Source organism: Elgaria multicarinata, chromosome 2 (assembly GCF_023053635.1).
Source record: "Elgaria multicarinata webbii isolate HBS135686 ecotype San Diego chromosome 2, rElgMul1.1.pri, whole genome shotgun sequence".
Lineage (NCBI taxonomy): Eukaryota > Metazoa > Chordata > Lepidosauria > Squamata > Anguidae > Elgaria > Elgaria multicarinata.
Genome location: NC_086172.1, coordinates 180,115,602 through 180,134,753, shown reverse-complemented (window position 1 = coordinate 180,134,753; position 19,152 = coordinate 180,115,602). Strand labels below are relative to the sequence as shown.

At 47.7% G+C, this 19,152-nt stretch overlaps 1 protein-coding gene across 2 annotated transcripts in view; it reads right to left on the bottom strand.

Moving 5' to 3' along the window:
* MAP4K5 (mitogen-activated protein kinase kinase kinase kinase 5) overlaps nucleotides 1-12,827 on the bottom strand; it is a 132,850-nt gene extending 120,023 nt beyond the window's left edge. For both annotated transcript variants that reach the window (XM_063118248.1, XM_063118250.1), the window contains exons 1-2: nucleotides 12,804-12,827; nucleotides 2,152-2,431 (exon numbers count right to left, since the gene is read on the bottom strand). In XM_063118248.1, coding sequence (XP_062974318.1) covers nucleotides 2,152-2,259 — 108 coding nt within the window. In that variant the 5' untranslated portion in view covers nucleotides 2,260-2,431; nucleotides 12,804-12,827. The remainder of the gene's footprint in view (nucleotides 1-2,151; nucleotides 2,432-12,803) is intronic.
* Nucleotides 12,828-19,152: the final 6,325 nt, after the last annotated feature.

Below are 19,152 nucleotides of genomic sequence, written 5' to 3'. Positions count from 1 at the left end.
AGAATTTAAAATTTTGTATAATTGTTTTTATCTCAATTTTAGAATTTCTGTAAACCGCCCAGAGAGCCCTGGCTATGGGGGCGGTATAGAAGTGCAATAAATAAATATATAAATAAATAATAAATCAGCGCACAGCCAAACCGTAGCCAAGCTGAGTTGCGCAGCTGGTCACATGAGTCCTTGAGCATCAGCTGATGTTCCAACAACCCATACATTTTTGCAAAGACAGACAACAGACAAAGCGCTCATCCATCTCAGGAACAGCATTTGTCTCTTTCCTGCATCTGAAGGAATTCTACACCAAAGAGGCAACATGTCCACCAACTATAATTTCTCCAGTGCCCTCTTAAGGCTACGTCACAGTTCCGACAGAGGATTTGAACAACATTCCCAGGAGCCCAGGCAACCTGGGATTTCTGCAGCTCCCAGAACGTAGATGCACATTCAATATCACACACACACACACCCCACTTCCAGCCACCCTCCATCTACAGATGATTGCAGCTCCAGCCCAAGTGTGGGCCATGATATTTGTGGCTATAGATGAAAAATCAAGCTGCCACCTCCTCCCACTCATTCACATGGAGCATAATCCGCTACATGTTCCCTTGTGCAGGCCTCACTAAAACGAATAGCTCGGCTCATGCGCAGCTTCTGTTCCTTTCAATGGGTTCTGTGCAGGAGAATGGGTTGTGTCCCAGGAGCCAGACCCGTTTGTCTCTCGCACTGCTGCCCCTTTTAATGGGATCCCAAATTCGCCGCTACAAAAAGCCATCGCTCCACCTCACGGTTAAGGGCTGTCTTGAAACCTCACATTTAACCGAGGGTGATACTTAAGTCATATATGATCAAGTCAAATGTCTGGACGGGTATATTCACGAGGAACGGAAGTGTTCAAAGAGAAGACAAAACGGAGGTCAATCACTTACATCGCACTGATGGAAGGTGACCTGATTTTGTCCAAAAAAAAAAGTTCATGCATGTCGTACACTTCTTCGATGAGGACAGACGATCTTGGCCTCCACAATTTCGCCCCTCCGGTTCCAAATCCACTTTCTAAAAGGGAGAATTACCTCCTTTTCTCCAAGCTGCCTGGTCCCCCAGACTAACCCTGAATGATTACCCACTTTCCTCAGGCAATCAATCCACTATTTTTTTATAATAAACATTCTGGGGGAATTCTCCTTTCTCCCCTAATAAGACCAGAGAACACTAGCCAGTCAAGAAGATGGAATCTCACCTGTCACAAAACCTGAGTTTTAACATTCATTCTGAACAGGTGGGAGTTTTTGGAAGCCCAAAGGATAGAATATTTTATTTTATTTATTTATTACATTTATATACCACCCCATAACCGAAGCTCTCTGGGTGGGTCACAAAGATTAAAAGACTGAACATTAAAAATTGATATACAAAACTTAAAACCATAAAAACAGCTAACATTTAAACAGTTTTAAACTCTCAGCCAGGCCAAAGCTAGTTCTGGAGTCAGTTAAAACTCAACATCTTGACCTGGCACCAAAAAGATAACCAAGTTGGTGCCAGGCAGGCCTCAGCGGGGAGATCCGTTCCATAATTGGGTCTTCGCAGGCTCATCCCTGCTCCCCTTTCTTTCAATTCTAGCACTGTTTTACAGCCACGGGATGAGACCAGAACAACAAGAGCTGCATTAAGAAATGTCAACCAATCTAATGGGGAACGATATGCAATGACTCATCATTTAAGAACGCTTTCTGGATTTACCTGTTTGCACTGTAACAACGGTATGTGGCGGTATATTTTATTTATTTATTCTTGCATTTATATCCCGCCTTTTTTCCTCCAAGGAACCCAAGCCGGCGTACATAACCCTCCTCCTCCCCATTTTATCCTCACAACAACAACAACCCTGTGAGGTAGGTTTGTCTGAGAGCCTGTGACTGGCCCAAAATCACCCAGTGGGTTTCCATGGGCGAGTGGGGACTAGAACCCGGATCTCCCGACTCTTAGTCTGACACTTTAGCCATTACACCACCCACTGGCTTAGCTTTGCAAGGAAGATGCCCCCCACCCCACTCCACCCCTGTGGCTCTCCAAAAGGGAGACAGAGTGACCATTCCATGACTCTCCTTCTGACCGCCAAACAAAAGCTGCTGCCCTCCTGGCTCTCACCTTATAGACGTCCCCATACGTGCCGCTCCCCACTCGCTGGACGAGCTCGTAGTCTTGCTGTGGATTCCGCCGCATAATATCCCCACTCGGCCGGGTCAGCGCGTCCATCGTCTATCAATATATTCTCTCCCGCCCCCCCAAGAGGGGGAACAGGAGAGCTGTGCAGTTGCCTTGGTCTTCACCACTTCTGGGTTTCCGATACGAAGTCAGTGACGCCCTCGGGTCCTAGCGAGGCGATCCACGGGTGGCACACATGGCTTTGGTCCGCTCTTCTTTGGCCCTAAAGAATTAAAAAGGAGAGCGTGTGTGGGCTTGATTTTTTTTTCACAAGAATAGAGGGGACCCAGGACACTTTGGTGCCTGAAAAAGCAAATGGTACCACTCTTCCCATTAATTTACATGGAGCACAAGTGCTATGCTCTTGCACAGATCCCATTCACTTAGAATCATAGAATAGCAGAGTTGGAAGGGGCCTACAAGGCCATCGAGTCCAACCCCCTGCTCAATGCAGGAATCCACCCTAAAGCATCCCTGACAGAGGGTTGTCCAGCTGCCTCCTGAAGGCCTCTAGTGTGGGAGAGCCCACAACCTCCCTAGGTAACTGGTTCCATTGTCGTACTGCTCTAACAGTCAGGAAGCTTTTCCTGATGTCCAGCTGGAATCTGGCTTCCTTTAACACTTCAATGGGCCTGCACAGGAAGAACATCCCAGGGGACTGTGCTCCAGGAGGAGGGTCAGACCTGTCCATCATTTACTCTGCTGCTCTTCACAATGCCGGAGGGGGCACCTCAGCTTGCCTCCTCATCCGGCCAGAAAGAATCATAGAATCATAGAATAGCAGAGTTGGAAGGGGCCTACAAGGCCATCGAGTCCAACCCTCCCCCCCCCCCCGCTCAATGCAGGAATCCACCCTGAAGCATCCCTGACAGATGGTTGTCCAGATCAGCCTCATATCCCATCTCCAATGGCAGCCAGTTCAGAGCATTACTAACATTTTCTTCAACAACCCCAAAATGCAGGTGAGTATGACGATCTCTATCCCGGCTGAGAGTAAAGAGCCTGCCACAGGCCAGACCATTCACACCCTTCATCACCCCACAGGACAATGAAGTTAAAGATGTTACACTAGCCAACGCATGTTCCCAATGCCTCACTTGCAGAGATAACAAAGACGGGGGGGGGGGGGGGGGGGCAGCGGCAAAAGGGATGTGTATGGGAGAGGGAGTGGTGCTAAATCCTACTGATTTCCCAATGAAAATGCCCCCACCCCCCGGCCCCAGCTGCACTCACTTCTGAGTTTGGAACCTGGACAGGGGTGGAGGGTGTTAAGTATAAGAAAGTAAAATGCTTGCGTAGTCATTAAAAGTGTGTGTGTGGCTATCTCAAGGCTAAACAGAGAAAGACTATCTGTGAGATACCTTGATAGAAGATACCGTCTATCTCTACCTTGAGATGGAAGCTGTACTGGGAACCTTGCCAGGATTCTGTAAGATATCATGGTGTTAAAATGATATGAATATACTAAAGATCCTTGAGGATGGGTTAGCCTAATCACAGCTGTATGTAATATAGATAAGAACTGTGTATATATGTGTATGTGTATAGCTTGTCTTGCTTCTGTCACTCTGCACAATGGCACGGAACTGTAAAGAAGTCTGAAGCTAATAAACTTACTCTGCGAAGTAAGGCCTGCATTGTGAGCTGTGTTTCTGAGCACAAACAGAATTCCCAAGGAAAAGTTCTGGCCCCAACAGAGGAGACCGTTCCAAACAGCCCTGGGCAAGTTGAAATGCTATTTTCTTCAGAATATATAGCACCGGGTACACTACAGTGTTGCTACCTTGTTAATGTAAGTTGAACATAAAAGTTAATTTTGTGTGACTATGTTAGACTTGTAGTTGGGAAGCTAAGTTTGTAAGGGCACAATCCTATGGAGATAGTCGTCAGCCTTCAAAATCGGAGGCTGATGATTATCCCGTATCCACTGCAGGGCACTTCTGTGCTGCGGCCGCCCTGCATTTTCGGCTGGAGGGGGGAGGGGGCGAGGCCATGTGGCACATAGAAAACTATGTAAAGTGGCGTTCATGGTCTCCTTTCCCCCCAATCACCCCCTTTTCGCCCTCTCCACGCTCCGTTTCTGAGCTCAGAAACGTAACTAGCGTAGTGAGAATTGTGCCACCATTGTGCCACTCCTGTGCCACTATGACGAGACAGGGAGCATGGTTCCCAGAAACCGAAAAGTCCTATAGCCATCTAGACAGTGTCTGGTGGCCACAGGATTGCATCCTAAATGGTAATCACAATATGTTAAACATTCTGTGGAAGATAAAATGAGAGAAAGGGGAAAGCCAGTTTTGGGGCATTTGCGGGGGAGAGGCGGTAGGGCACAGTACACCTTTCTGGCTGCTTCTACCCCACAAACACACTTCTGTGATGCCATATTAGCAATACGATGGAAAGGTGAGTTTGGGAATCCTGTGTTCCTTCATAACATCTCTCTGGCCCCAAGGAAAGAGACACGTGCACAAAAGAGCACCCGAAACTGCACCAAGTCTGTGCCTGTATAAATTGAACCCTGCGTGCCGTGTAAATTGTGACATATGGGAAAACACTTGATGCTTTCATAACTTACTCGTCTTCTGTTGGTACCAATAAAAAACCAAGAGCTACAGAGGGCACCTTGGAAACCGTAAGCGCTCCCCAACCAAACCTACTTCCAAGAGCCCACTAGACATCGATCAAATACTTTGAAAGTCCTAACCACAGTAAGAAACACGATAAAATGGAGTGCAGACAAGAAGTTACAAACTGGGAGAAAAGAAAGATTGCAAACAACTCTCTCTGGAGCAAGAAAAGGCCGGCGCTTCGTGGACATCCCCCATTACATAGGGACAGTAAATAGCAATTGGAACATTTGGGGCCCACAGCTCTCTGCTTAATAACACCAACTTCCTGCATCCATCCAGGTCTTTTTGATTTAAAACACTTGCAAACCCATCATCACAGTATTAAGTGGGTTGACTCTTCCTTAATGGAACCAAAGATTCCCAGCCTGGTGGACGCTGTCCCCAGCACCAATGTCTGCGCAGACACCCAACAGAACTGTAAATATGGACATCCCTAGCAAACGCCACTTCTAAGATTATTTTATACTGCAAGCGCCATTACAGGGGCATTGAGGTCCCTTAAGAAGGCCTACACCCTTTCGTTGTACCCAGCCCCTGTGAAGGCACACTGACAACGCTGTTGGATCTTTGCAACCTGGGAGAATGGGAATTAAATTGGCAAATGCAATTCACTGTAAGCAAGTTCCCCACTATTCGGCCCTGGTTAGGCCTCATCTAGAGTACTGTGTCCAGTTCTGGGCTCCACAATTCAAGAAGGATGCAGACAAGCTGGAGCGTGTTCAGAGGAGGGCAACCAGGATGATCAGGGGTCTGGAAACAAAGCCTTATGAAGAGAGACTGAAAGAACTGGGCATGTTTAGCCTGGAGAAGAGAAGATTGAGGGGAGACATGAGAGCACTCTTCAAACACTTAAAAGGTTGTCACACAGAGGAGGGCCAGGATCTCTTCTCGATCCTCCCAGAGTGCAGGACACGGAATAACGGGCTCAAGTTAAAGGAAGCCAGATTCCGGCTGAACATCAGGAAAAACTTCCTGTTAGAGCAGTACGACAATGGAACCAGTGACCTAGGGAGGTTGTGGGCTCTCCCACACTAGAGGCCTTGAAGAGGCAGCTGGACAACCATCTGTCAGGGATGCTTTAGAGTGGATTCCTGCATTGAGCAGGGGGTTGGACTCGATGGCCTTATAGATCTCTTCCAACTCTACTATTCTATGATTCTATGATTCTAAGTGTAAAATGAAGCACTTTGGGGCAAAACAACCAACTTCACGTTTATGTGATGGGATCGAAGCTGATGGAGAATGACCAAGGAAGAGATCTTGGGGTTGTGGTGGACAGCTCAATGCAAATGTTGACTCAGTGTGCGGCTGTTATGAGAAAGGAAAACTCCATGTTCAAAAAGCCATTGAAAATAAAACTGGCAAAATCATAATCCCCTTATGCAATTCTATGGTGCAACCACACTTGGAATACTATTTACAATTCTGGTCACTGTACCTAAAAGAGGATATTGTAGAGATAGAAAAGGTGCAGAAAACAGCAACTAAATTGATATAGGGGGCTGGACCAACTCTCCCAAAAAGGAAAGGTTACAACATTTAGAGCTTAGAAAAAAGTCGAGTAAAAAGAGAGATGTTAGAAGTGCACAAACTTATACATAGCGTGGAGACAGTGATATTGCTCGTAACAGTGGAATTCAGAGTCATCCCATAAAGCTGAATGGTGGGAGATTCAGGCCAGATAAAAGGAAGGATTTCTTTGAACAGTGCATAAACAATGGAAATTGCTACAAGATATAGTGATGGCCACCAATTGGGACGGCTAAAGGGGATTATTATTATTATTATTATAGCACCAACAATGTAGTGGATTAGACATAAATTCATCCAAGGTGAGGCTATAAGAACTACTAGTAATACAGAGTATATTCTACCTTCAGTATTGGAGGCCCATGTGCCTCTCTATACTAGTTGCTGGGGAACATAAGCCAGAGGGTGTCCTACTTGTGGGCTGGTTGGCCACTGTGTGAAGAGAATGCTGGACTAGATGGACCCTTGGTTGGACTCTACAGGGCTTTTCTTATGTTGGTCAGTTTGGAAGTACTCCAACTGTTGTGTGCAAAACACACAAGTCTATCCTGGCGTCTGGGCCACTGCAATCTTTTTTGTTCCCGTGACACCTGCTCTCAACAAGGAAGTGTACAAAGGGGAAATGAGGCAACGGCAGTCAAGCTGCCTAAGGCATGTCTGTAGTTTGGAGTCTTAACGTACACAGAAGCATAAGAAGCAACAGGTGTGTCCAGTGCCTAGGGCTGATTCCAGAAAGCTCCAGCACCCAATGGCTGGAATATCAGGGTTCAGACCTGCTCAGACCTGGAACCCGAACTCTCCTGGGAAGAGGAAGAACAGGGAGAACAGGATCCCCCGGCAGACTCACACGCGGCCAGCAACTCTGAGGAGCCGTCACACCTAGACCCCCACGCCCCAGGACTAGAGGACCCAACGTCAGCTTCTTGGGTTCTTGCCTGGCTCTCGGAGACCTCTCATCATCTCCAGGACCACAAGAGCCAAGTAGGAGCTTCAGGGCCACTGGTGAAGTGCCCACAATACTTCTCAGGAGGAGGGGGAAGCATGCATAAAAATGATTCAGAGCCAGGAAGGGTTGGAACCTCCAATATACACTGTCAGCGTGAGTTGAAGCAACAGTAACCTTTGAGCAAGCTCCATGCCTTTCTGGACCAGGGACATGCCAGGACAGACAGCAAGCATCAGAGCAGCGAGGGAAAGCCTGCAGAACACAGACACCAAGACAGAAGATGCGCCCCAGACGGCGGGCCTCTATAGCAGACAACTGCACAGGACTGGCTTTGTATGGTCACCTGATTCCCCAGACCTGGAAGATTCTAGCCTATGATGTTTGCATCCTGGCTTGACCTGCCTGCAGTTTTTTTTTTTCTTTCAACCAGCAGCATCACAGGAAGTCAGCAATTGACCCCTGACCCTCTCGGCCCTGGTTTAAGCCCCTAAGGAACTGACAGGGCTATCGCAGTTCTCCATACCCATATTATCCCTTCCTAAGAATTTTAAACCTAAGAATTCTAAGAGGTTGTGATTGTTAATTTAATATTGTATTGGTCTTATATGCTCTTTTAATTAGTTTTATGTATTATATTATATTTAATGTTGTTCCATGCCTTGAACCAGAGGGATAGGTGGGTAAGAAATAAATAAATTTATATTATTATTCCTTTATTTTATTAGTGGTGTTTTATCTCCTGTTTTTATCATTTTCTGATTTTTATGTTAGGTTTCATTGTATTGTTATTTTATATAGTCACCCAAACAATGCTAACGAACCGAAGGGACAGTATAAAAATGAAATAAATGAATGACGATTACACCACTGTCCCAAGCACACTGCTGAAGCAAGCAGCTCAATGAGAGCTGTTCACCCAACGAAGGCCTGGGAAAGACTGAGGGCTTATATAGGGGCTGTCCCTTGCACACCATAGAATCATAGAATAGCAGAGTTGGAAGGGGCCTACAAGGCCATCGAGTCCAACCCCCTGCTCAATGCAGGAATCTACCCTAAAGCATCCCTGACAGAGGGTTGTCCAGCTGCCTCTTGAAGGCCTCTAATGTGGGAGAGCCTACAACTTCCCTAGGTAACTGGTTCCATTGTCGTACTGCTCTAACAGTCAGGAAGTTTGCAGCTGGGGCTGCTTCTTCACAGTGGCTACAGCTGGCTCTTCCTCCTCCTGAGTAGACCCTGGGGAAAGGGACTTCTGGCAGTCAGGTGGCCACTCTGGTCCCTCCTGGTCCATCACCACCAGTGCTCTGGTGAGCCATGGGACAAGGGAGGAGAGTCAGGAATTATAGCAGGGCTCAGGATGAGGTGGTAGGGGTTCTTTAAGATGAGGCATCCCCTGCAATTGGACTGCTCAGGTTGCCTCGTGTCTTCTGTGGGAGTGGGACTGCTGAGGACTAGGGTAAGGAGGGAGCTCACTGAACACAAAGGGTACGTATACTCATATTCACAATTTCTCCCATGGGTCTGCCTTTAGTTTCCTCCATAAACCAAGCAAGGCCTTTTAGCGGTTGCTTTCCCAGATGCTCCACCACAAACCTACACAAAACAGTGAGGGAAGGAGCCAGGGCAAGCCGGCAGGGCAGGAACAAATGACGAACCGGCGTGGATTCCCCGGCTGAAAAAGGTCCACATTTGGCAGAGGGAAATTCATACAGTAATGGTTCTGCAAAGCGAAACTGTTTGGTTTTGTCATAAACATAATACCCAAAGAGGCAAACACTCTTTACATAACAGTGCACGCTGCAGAGAATGTGGTTTAACCCTTAGGAGTGTTGGATACCATAGCAAAAAGGGAACGCGAAAGATCCGTGCAGGAATGACAAAAGGTGGGATACAGTTAAGGTGCCAAGTCTACTACAATCGCACTGCATAAGTGCAGAATTGATCCTGAGGACAGAACTCAGCAACCTGAGAACCCTGGTTCTTTTAAAGACATGCCAAGCTTCTGGCAGCCAAGGCTGCAAAGATGAGTTTATATGCATCCGGCTTGGCGAAATCTTAAAAGTAGGGCTGCCCGATGAGATGAACCATTTTTATTTGATTAATGGCCTTCTTTCAAAATTAACCTGCATATTACAGGAAGCTCAAAATGGACTCGTTTTTGACATACTAAAGGGGAATACAAGAAGTCAAAAGAAATTCAAGCAACAGCCACTACTATTGGTCAGAAAGGCCACAATGCACCGAAACAGGAATAGTCTCAAAACCACCACCACCACCCCTCCGAAACGTGTGCCCTCAACTTTCTGGCCCCTCTCTCTCGATTTGCCTCCACTGACAAGGCGACTACAGCTATAGCTGATAAATCTACCGGTTAAAACTTGCCAAAGTGGAGCCAGAGCTGAATTTTAAGGGCTCTGTAGGCAGAAACACCACAGAAACAAAGTTGGGTGTGATATGGAAATGTATGCAAACTTCTTCGCTTGGCTCATTTACAGAGGCTGCAGCATCCAGCCTTTCTTGGCACCGCACAGGTGCAGAATTCTGATTCAGAATCCGTTGGCACAGAGTTTACCCGGCCCCTGCTATGGTGTTTGCAACAAGCACAGAAATCCCCGGCAACCCCAAAGCCTAATTGCTTTAGCATGAATCCTTTACTAAACATATGAACAGGAGGCCTACAGTAAAAACCCTTCGCTAGCTGGAAGACGGGTTTGTGATCCAAGAAAATTCCGCAAGAGGGAAGGAGTCCAATCTTCTCAAGTCCCTTCAAGGCTATTTTGGGCTGCATTAATAGAAGTATTGCTTCCAAATCACGTGAGGTACTGGTTCCTCTCTATTCGGCCCTGATTAGGCCTCATCTAGAGTATTGCATCCAGTTCTGGGCTCCACAATTCAAGAAGGATGCAGACAAGCTGGAGCGTGTTCAGAGGAGGGCAACCAGGATGATCAGGGGTCTGGAAACAAAGCCCTATGAAGAGAGACTGAAAGAACTGGGCCTGTTTAGCATGGAGAAGAGAAGATTGAGGGGAGACATGAGAGCACTCTTCAAATACTTAAAAGGTTGTCACACAGAGGAGGGCCAGGATCTCTTCTCGATCCTCCCAGAGTGCAGGACACAGAATAACGGGTTCAAGTTACAGGAAGCCAGATTCCGGCCGGACATCAGGAAAAACTTCCTGACTGTTAGAGCAGTACGACAATGGAATCAGTTACCTAGGGAGGTTGTGGGCTCTCCCACACTAGAGGCCTTCAAGAGGCAGCTGGACAACCATCTGTCAGGGATGCTTTAGGGTGGATTCCTGCACTGAGCAGGGGGTTGGACTCGATGGCCTTGTAGGCCCCTTCCAACTCTGCTATTCTATGATTCTAGATAAACATCATAAATAAGAGCAGCAGGTGCTGTGCTGTGAATGGATCACAAGCCATCGGCAGATTTTCAGGCCCTGTTTGAGCTGGAGATGGACACACTGGTTTCTGGGTTTTATTTTTTACGTGCTAAAGTTAGCACTGGAAGGAACCCATTCATTTGCCCCACTGTTTCTCCTCAGGGGAAAGAAACCTCACGAACCCGTTGTGCTGGTGTTTGGGGAGGTTTAAATCTGGTGGCACAGATGCTTAGATGGTGAAAAGGAGGGAGAAACAAGTCTTCAAGATGCTGAACTTTTTATCCTTAGATTGAAAAGCCCGACGTCGGGCTTTTCAATCTAAGGATGAAAAGTTCAGCATCTTGAGGACTCGTTTCTCCCTTTTTTTTCCACTTGACTTGGATGCTCACCTCCCCCTAGATGCTTAGATGGCACAGATGGTTTCCCTCAGCCCTCAGAAGATGTACTTACCTGGTCATCAGTGGTTATGGAGAAAGAGAAACACCAAAGACTCCAGGGTCCCAAGGAACAAGAAGATGATGCAAACCCAACGTACTCTACAGGTTGGCCCTACTTCTAAGGATGGAGTGGAGGGCTCCCCCCGGCTCCCCCCATCTCCATCCAAGGCAGGAGTAAGAGCCCAGTTGCCCCTAACCCAACGCCACTGTCTAGTAATGCGCAAGAAACCATCGCTTTATCTCCTCATCCAGACACCACGGGCAGTTCCAGGCGGAGGGGCCCCAGCACTAACAGAAAGGCCTCATGCAGCAAATTCAAGAAACAGCTGGACAAGAGGCAGCTGGACAACCATCTGTCAGGGATGCTTTAGGGTGGATTCCTGCACTGAGCAGGGGGTTGGACTGGATGGCCTTGTAGGCCCCTTCCAACTCTGCTATTCTATGATTCTATGAACCACCTGTCAGTGATGCTTTAGGGTGGATTCCTGCATTGAGCGAGGCGTTGGACTCCATGGCCTTATAGGCCCCTTCCAACTCTACTATTCTATGATTCTATGAAATTCCATCTTTTCTTTCTGAGCAGATAGTAGTAAAGAAACAAATACGGAAGAAGCTGTGGCAAAACGCAGGAGGCTCACAGGGGGATAGCAGCCATGTCTGGACCCCCTGTGAACGAGGCAGGGCCAGGGTACCGCAAACACCTCGTGGGGAAGCCTCCCCGCCTCCGCCTGTGGAGCGTCTGTGCTAAAGAAACACGCACATGCACACGTATGCGCGTGCATCACAGGCTTGATCTGCACACTTGCAAGCCGGAGCACCCAAAACACAGCCAACCTTGAGCGTGCCTGAGTGCAAGGGAGCAGTGGGGGGTACAACTACCCACAGCTTTGCAATCACACGTGTGTGTGTGTGTGAAAGAGAGAGAGAGAGAGAGAGAGAGAGAGAGAGAGAGAGAGAAAGACACATTCACACACTCTCACTCTCTCCTCAACAACACCTACCAGGAGAGCCTCCCTTTGACTCGCAGTCTACCTTCTTTCCAACCCCCCCATCACAGGCTTGATCTGCACACTTGCAAGCCGGAGCACCCAAAACACAGCCAACCTTGAGCGTGCCTGAGTGCAAGGGAGCAGTGAGGGGTACAACTACCCGCAGCTTTGCAACCACACGTGTGTGTGTGTGCGTGTGCACGTGTGAGTGTGTGTGTGAAAGAGAGAGAGAGAGAGAGAGAGAGAGAGAGAGAGAGAGAGAGAGAAAGACATACACACACATTCACACACTCTCACTCTCTCCTCAACAACCCCTACCAGGAGAGCCTCCCTTTGACTCGCAGTCTACCTTCTTCCCAACCCCCCACCACTCCAATCATAATGAGGGGGGTCCTATAAGGGGGGGGGCAGCTGAGCCTCCCCACCCCACCCCGCGCCCTGCCCCAAACAGCGAGGAGCGTTGCCTTCTTGGGCCTCCCCACCCCACCCCCCACGTTCCACTTCGCTTCTGTCGCGTGTGAACCCCCCCCCCGGTGTGTGTGTGGGGGGGGGCCTTGTCCCGCTGCCTCCCCGCCTACTCCCACGGGGCCCAGTCCGAAGTGGGGCGCGCGTGTGTGGGCGGAGGGGTCTCCATTCGCTCGCTCCGCCGCTGCAGGGCCCGACCTCGCCGGTCGCCTTACCTCTGCCGGGCCGGGCAGCCTCCCTTGGCCGGAGCCGCGCCTCAGGAGGCCCCTCTTTGTCTAGGCGCGGCCCGCCGAGTGGCTCTGCGGCCGGGGCCTTCGCGCCAGTCCGGCCTGGTCGGCTCCGCTGGGCCTGGCTGGGCCTCGACCGCCTTCCAGAACGCCGCTCGAACCCGGGCCGGGCCACGACAGACGAGAAGAGCCGCCGCTGCTGCCGCCTCCCTCTCGCCCCTTCGTCCGCCTCAGTCCCGCCCTCGGCCCGGCCTCCTCCTCCTCCTCCTCCGCGTCGGCGCCGCGGAAAGGCCGAGCCCGGCTGAGGCGGTGCCACAGCGCCCCGAAGTGGGCCTTCCGAAGCCGCCCCGCTCCCGGAGCACCCGGCCACCGACCCGAGCCACACATCCCTCACGACACATGGCCCTGGGACGCGCTTCTCTTCACTTCGGATTAAGTAATCCGGATTGAGGCCCGAGCTGCTGAGGTGGGGGACTCCACAGGCAGGAGCAGCTGTTGCTTCGCCCCCACCGCCAGCCCACAAAGCCCAGTAGCAGAAACCATAGCCACGACCCTCACACCGGATTAATTCCGAATCATTGCCACCGACCCGCAGAACTGTGCCCATTAATTCCAGATTAATGCATAGGGATTAACAGCTAATCTCTCTCATTCACTCTTGCGCTCATACAGGCAATCGGATTAGGAATTAATTGAACCAGAATTGCTGCCATCCGTGGCCTTAACCACGCTCACACCTCTTGATTTTTGATTTAAGAATGGAGAGGCGGGTAAGAAATAAATTTATTATTATTATTATTATTAATAATAATAATAATAAACAAAATAATTTCCAGCAGCAACCACACAGTCATCAGCATACGACATATATATACATACACACACACATATTCTGTATTAAAAGATTATTATTATTATTATTATTATTATTTATTTATTTATATAGCACCATCCCCTTGGTTCTGTATTCACAATCACTTGGAATCATAGAATAACAGAGTTGGAAGGGACCTACAAGGCCATCAAGTCCAACCCCCTGCTCAATGCAGGGATCCACCCTAAAGCATCCCTGACAGAGGGTTGTCCAACTGCCTCTTGAAGGCCTCTAGGGTGGGAGAGCCCACAACCTCCCTAGGTAACTGATTCCATTGTCATACTGCTCTAACAATCAGGAAGTTTTTCCTGATGTCCAGCTGGAATCTGGCTTCCTTTAACTTGAGCCCGTTATTCCGTGTCCTGCACTCTGGGAGGATCAAGAAGAATCCCCATTTGATCTCCATCCAGGTTGTGAGATCATTTCCACTCAGTCAATTCTGTGGCTACTGCTTAACCACTAACAATGTAAAGTAAAATGGCTAACAGTGTTATCTTCAGTACATTTTTTTTTTTTACATATTTCTACTGCAGCAGTGGAATTAAAGTAATTTGGGAATGTTCTTCTTGCCAGTGCTTCTGAGTATTCTCCTTAGTGGAACAGAAGAAAAGCACCTGGGGGACATTTTGCCTGCTCTGGATTGATCAGAGGCCTGAGCTGATGACCTTAAGGAAAAGGTGCAAGCCATTGCTAACGTCATCTCCTGTTTTTAAGTTGCTTGAGTTAAGAACATAAGAAGAGCCCTGATGCTGGATCAGACCAAGGGTCCATCTCGTCCAGTACTCTGTTCACACAGCGGCCAACCAGCCGTCGGCCAGGGATGAACAAACAGGACATGGTACAACAGCACCCTCCCACCCATGTTCCCTAGCAACTGGTGCACACTGCCTCGGATACTGGAGATAGCACACAACCATCAGGGCTAGTAGCCATTGATAGCCTTCGCCTCCAGGAATGTATCCAACCCCGTTTTTAAAGCCATCCAAACTGGTGGCCATCATTACATCTTGCGGTAGTGAGTTCCATAATTTAACTCTGCGCTGTTTGAAGAAGTACTTCCTTTTAGGATGTTTTAACAATCAAAACAGAGAGGTGGGTAAGAAATAAGTGTATTATTTTTATTTATTTATTTATTTATTTGCCCTGTATCTCCCACCAATCAACTTCATGGGATGTCCCTGGGTTCTAGTATTTTGAGAGAGAGAGAGAAATGTCTCCCTGTCCACATTCTCCACCCCATGCATAATTTTGTACACCTCTATCCTGTGTCCCCTTAGCCTCCTTTATTCCAAGCTAAACAATCCCAGTTGATGTAACCTTCCCTCATAGGGTAGATGCTCCAACCCCTTCATTGTTTTAGTTGCCCTTTTCTGCACTTTTTCCAGCTCTATGATATCCTTTTTTTAGGTGTGGTAACCAGAACTGTACACAGTATTCTAAGTGGTCGAACCATCGATTTGTTTAAGGGCAGTATGATATTGGCAGTTTTGTTCTCAATTCCTTTTCTTATTATGCCTAACATGGAGTTTGCCTTCTTTACAGCGGCCGCACACTGGGTGGACATTTTCATCGAGCTTTTCCACCACAACCCCAACATCTCTTTGTTGTTCGGTCACCACCAGCTCAGATCCCATCAGGTTATCCTTGAAGTTGGTTGGTTTTGCCCCAACGTGCATCACCTTACACTTGCTTACATTGAACTGCATCTGCCGTTTGGACGCCCACTCTCCCAGCTTGGAGAGATCCCTTTGGAGCTCTTCACAATCCCTTTGTGTTTTAACAACCTTAAATAATTTGGTGTCGTTGATCATTTAAACTTTGAATTGAATTATATTTTTTATATATTTTAACCATTTGGGTGACTTGTAGGACAAAAAACCAAGGTGTAATTTGACTTAATATTTCTCCACCCTAACCATCCCTTTTTCCCTGTTGTGTTGCATCTTTTAGATCATACATTTGAGGGCAGGGACTCTTTTGGCTTTGTTTTTTTAATTGATCTGTAAGCCACTCTGGGAGACTTTGACTGTAGAAATTATTTCAATAATAAGAAGAAAATCCACGAAAATCCTATTAGGACTGTCTTCTCTGTGTCACCTCTGTGAGCAAGAGACCTACTCTCTGCTCCTGCATGTCCTTTCAATGTTCTCATGGCTTTATTCCTTGTAGGCCTCTCCGTCGCACCCTAGCAAGGGCTGTGGGAAGGCCAAACCAACACAAAGCATCTCAGTTTCAAACCAGCACTGCAATTGTGGTCAAAGGCATCACTTAAGAACCAAAAGGAAGGAAGTTGCTCTGGCTCAGTTAAGGACTGGTGCAAAGTGCCCACCGGTCCATTTCTATTGAAGGATGATGCCTTTCCCTGTGTGCATACCTGGTAATGTTCCCCTCAGGGTTTTGCTGGAGTGTTCACTAACCACAAGGGCTTAGCAGGCCTTTCTGCATAGCCGGTTCCCTGCTCCCAACTTAGGCCATAGCTAGGGTTAAAATACTGAGAAAATAAAAATATTATGTTTCTTTCAATGGCCTAATCTGATCTGGGTTTTAGTCATTATTGCAATAGCAAGAACTTTACTCAGAATTATGCACTAATTATGTTCCTAACATTAATGTAGAAGTTCAATGTAGAAGCCCCCCTCCCTCCTGCTACCAACTGTCTCTGCAGAGGCCGCCAGCGAAGGAGGAAGCAGCAGCCAGGCACCTCTCCACCGTGCCTGGGTCCAGCTCCAGCTGAGAGCCCCCCTCCCTCCTGCTACCAACTGTCTCTGCAGAGGCCACCAGTGAGGGAGGAAGCAGCAGCCAGGCACCTCTCCATCGTGCCTGGGTCCAGCTCCAGCTGAGAGCCCCCCTCCCTCCTGCTACCAACTGTCTCTGCAGAGGCCACCAGTGAGGGAGGAAGCAGCAGCCAGGCACCTCTCCATCGTGCCTGGGTCCAGCTCCAGCTGAGAGCCCCCCTCCCTCCTGCTACCAACTGTCTCTGCAGAGACCACCAGTGAGGGAGGAAGCAGCAGCCAGGCACCTCTCCATCGTGCCTGGGTCCAGCTCCAGCTGAGAGCCCCCTCCTTTCTGCTGCCAACTGTCAACTGTCACTGCTGAACTTTGCAACTATGATTGTAGTGCCTGAATTTCCTTTCCTTTCCCCCCTCCTCCAACTCCTCCCTCCCAATCCCCTTTCCTTTCGTGTCATGTCTTTTAGATTGTAAGCCTGTGGGCAGGGACTGCCAAGAAATACTTTTTTGGCTGAATGGCAGCATAAAAATGCTTAAATAAAATAAATAAATAAATAAATAAAGCAACTAACTGCCTCTGCAATATTGCACTCTCCTTCCTTGGCGTCTAGGCGCCAATCCCACTTTGTAATGCTGAATACGTCCTGAAGGAATATGTCAGAACACACTGCCAAATATGGAGAACCATAAATTTGTGATTTTATTTATCCATTAACACAACCTAACATGAAAAATTAACAGTGAAATGAGAGCATTCATGATAAAATATTATGCTTCCAATGTAAATACACACATCTCACTTCCCCTAAAAGGAGTAAAGCTGCCTAAACACAAATACACGTGTGCTTTAGACCAATGTATTTGCACTAAGTTCATGTCACATAACCTGACAGTACTTTGTAAAAAGGATTCAATTCTTTTTCATAAAAAAAAACACCAAAATGCAATTCTATTCATTGGAACAAACATGATAAGTTAACACCCGACAAGGGCTTGCAGTTAGGTAGGATATTTTAGCTTTTTGCCATATTCAAATCAGATCTTTAAGATGAAAAGCTGGGCATAAGGACAGACGATTTAAACAAAGCTTTATTACTGGAACTTTAATTCCAGAGCCCTGCCCTCTTTTGTATCTGGTCACTCTAGTATAGCGCCTGCAGCTTTTACTGTTGTGATGAAGAGGGGATTTCACCAGGTGCTGCATGCCTACCAAGGACACCTGCTGAAATTCCCTTTTCTTTGCAACTGTTAAAGATACAGGAGCCCTGTCCTCCTTTTCATACGGTCACCCTACCTCAACTGAATGTGGCAAACTGCATCGGTTGTAAGGTTGACAAGAATCTTTTTCTTTCTTTTTTTAATAGGAGTATTTCGTTCCATATATGCTATGAGCGAGCTTTGACTACAAAATGTGTTCATGGAACCGGAGCCATGGAACTTGCAGCAAGTGGGCTGCTTAGTTCTTGGGGGAGAAAAGCTTCCAGGTGGAGGTGGACCTTCTCCGTCTTTAGGCTGAGTTGGGGAGAGGCCTTCCTGGGGGTTGGTGCAAGACCTGAAGCTCCTGTCTGAAGCAAGCTGTGTAGAGGTTTGTTTAAGATAAGGGACTAGAGTGAATGCTTTGCAGATAGTTATAATTAATAAAACTTTGACCTGGTTGAGCAGAGAGAGATCCTGGGAGAATGAGAAGCCTGCTGATGCAAATTCTGTCAACCGTGCCTGCTATTTAGGGCAAACATGAAATTTCTATATTAAGTGTTAGGTTAAGATGAACTTGAATTTTACTTTTATTAAGAATATGTTTGCCACTGACAACATTAGCAATTGTAACCATGCGTTTAGGGATGTTTGTGGTCAGCTTCATCTTGATGAAGGTATGTTATTATCTCAGGTGGGTCATAAATGTCTATTTATTGGTACCAATTTTATGTTGTCAGGCTTGTAAGGAAACACCACCCATAGTTATATCTCTTGATGCTAGAAACAATTAAATAAGATTCATAACTCTGTATCTGACCATCCACATAGCCACAATTTATCTCCTAGTCAGGTGAGCTACAGATGCCCCTGCCTCAGGTGTGGGAAATTAGTGGCTGTGATTGGCCTTTCTCATGAAGACTGAGATAGCCTGGTCTCCCAGACCACAACTAGTCTCACCTCCTTTTGTGGAGATGGACCAGCAGACATCTCCTCAGTAGGGCCCAGGCACCTCGTGCTCCATCTCCTGGCGTGGGTGGCTCTTTGATGCTGTTTGTCTCTGGGAGTTCTAGCTCCTCCTCTGAAGAAGATTCCTCCAGGATAGAACAAAGTTCCCACAAGCCAAGCACCATGGGGTTAAACAAAAGTCCCCTACTACCACCTTTTAGAAATGACCCTCCAGGAATTATCACAACCACCACAAACGGTGCCTCCAAAGGTCCAACCTGGAGAGATGTTCCAGAAGAATACCACGGCAGATGGTATCAAACACCGCTGAGAGATTCAGCAGAATCAGCAGGAATTCACTCCCCACCTAATCCTGCATTGGCTGCCTATACGTTTCTGAGCCCAATTCAAGGTGCTGGTTTTAACCTATAAAGCCTTACATGGCTTGGGACCGCAATACCTGATGGTACTCTTCTGCCGACATGAACCTACCTGTACGCTGCGCTCAACATCTAAGGTCCTCTTCCTCCAAGTGCCTACTCCGAGGGAAGCTTGGAGGATGGCAACAAGGGAGAGGGCCTTTTCAATGGTG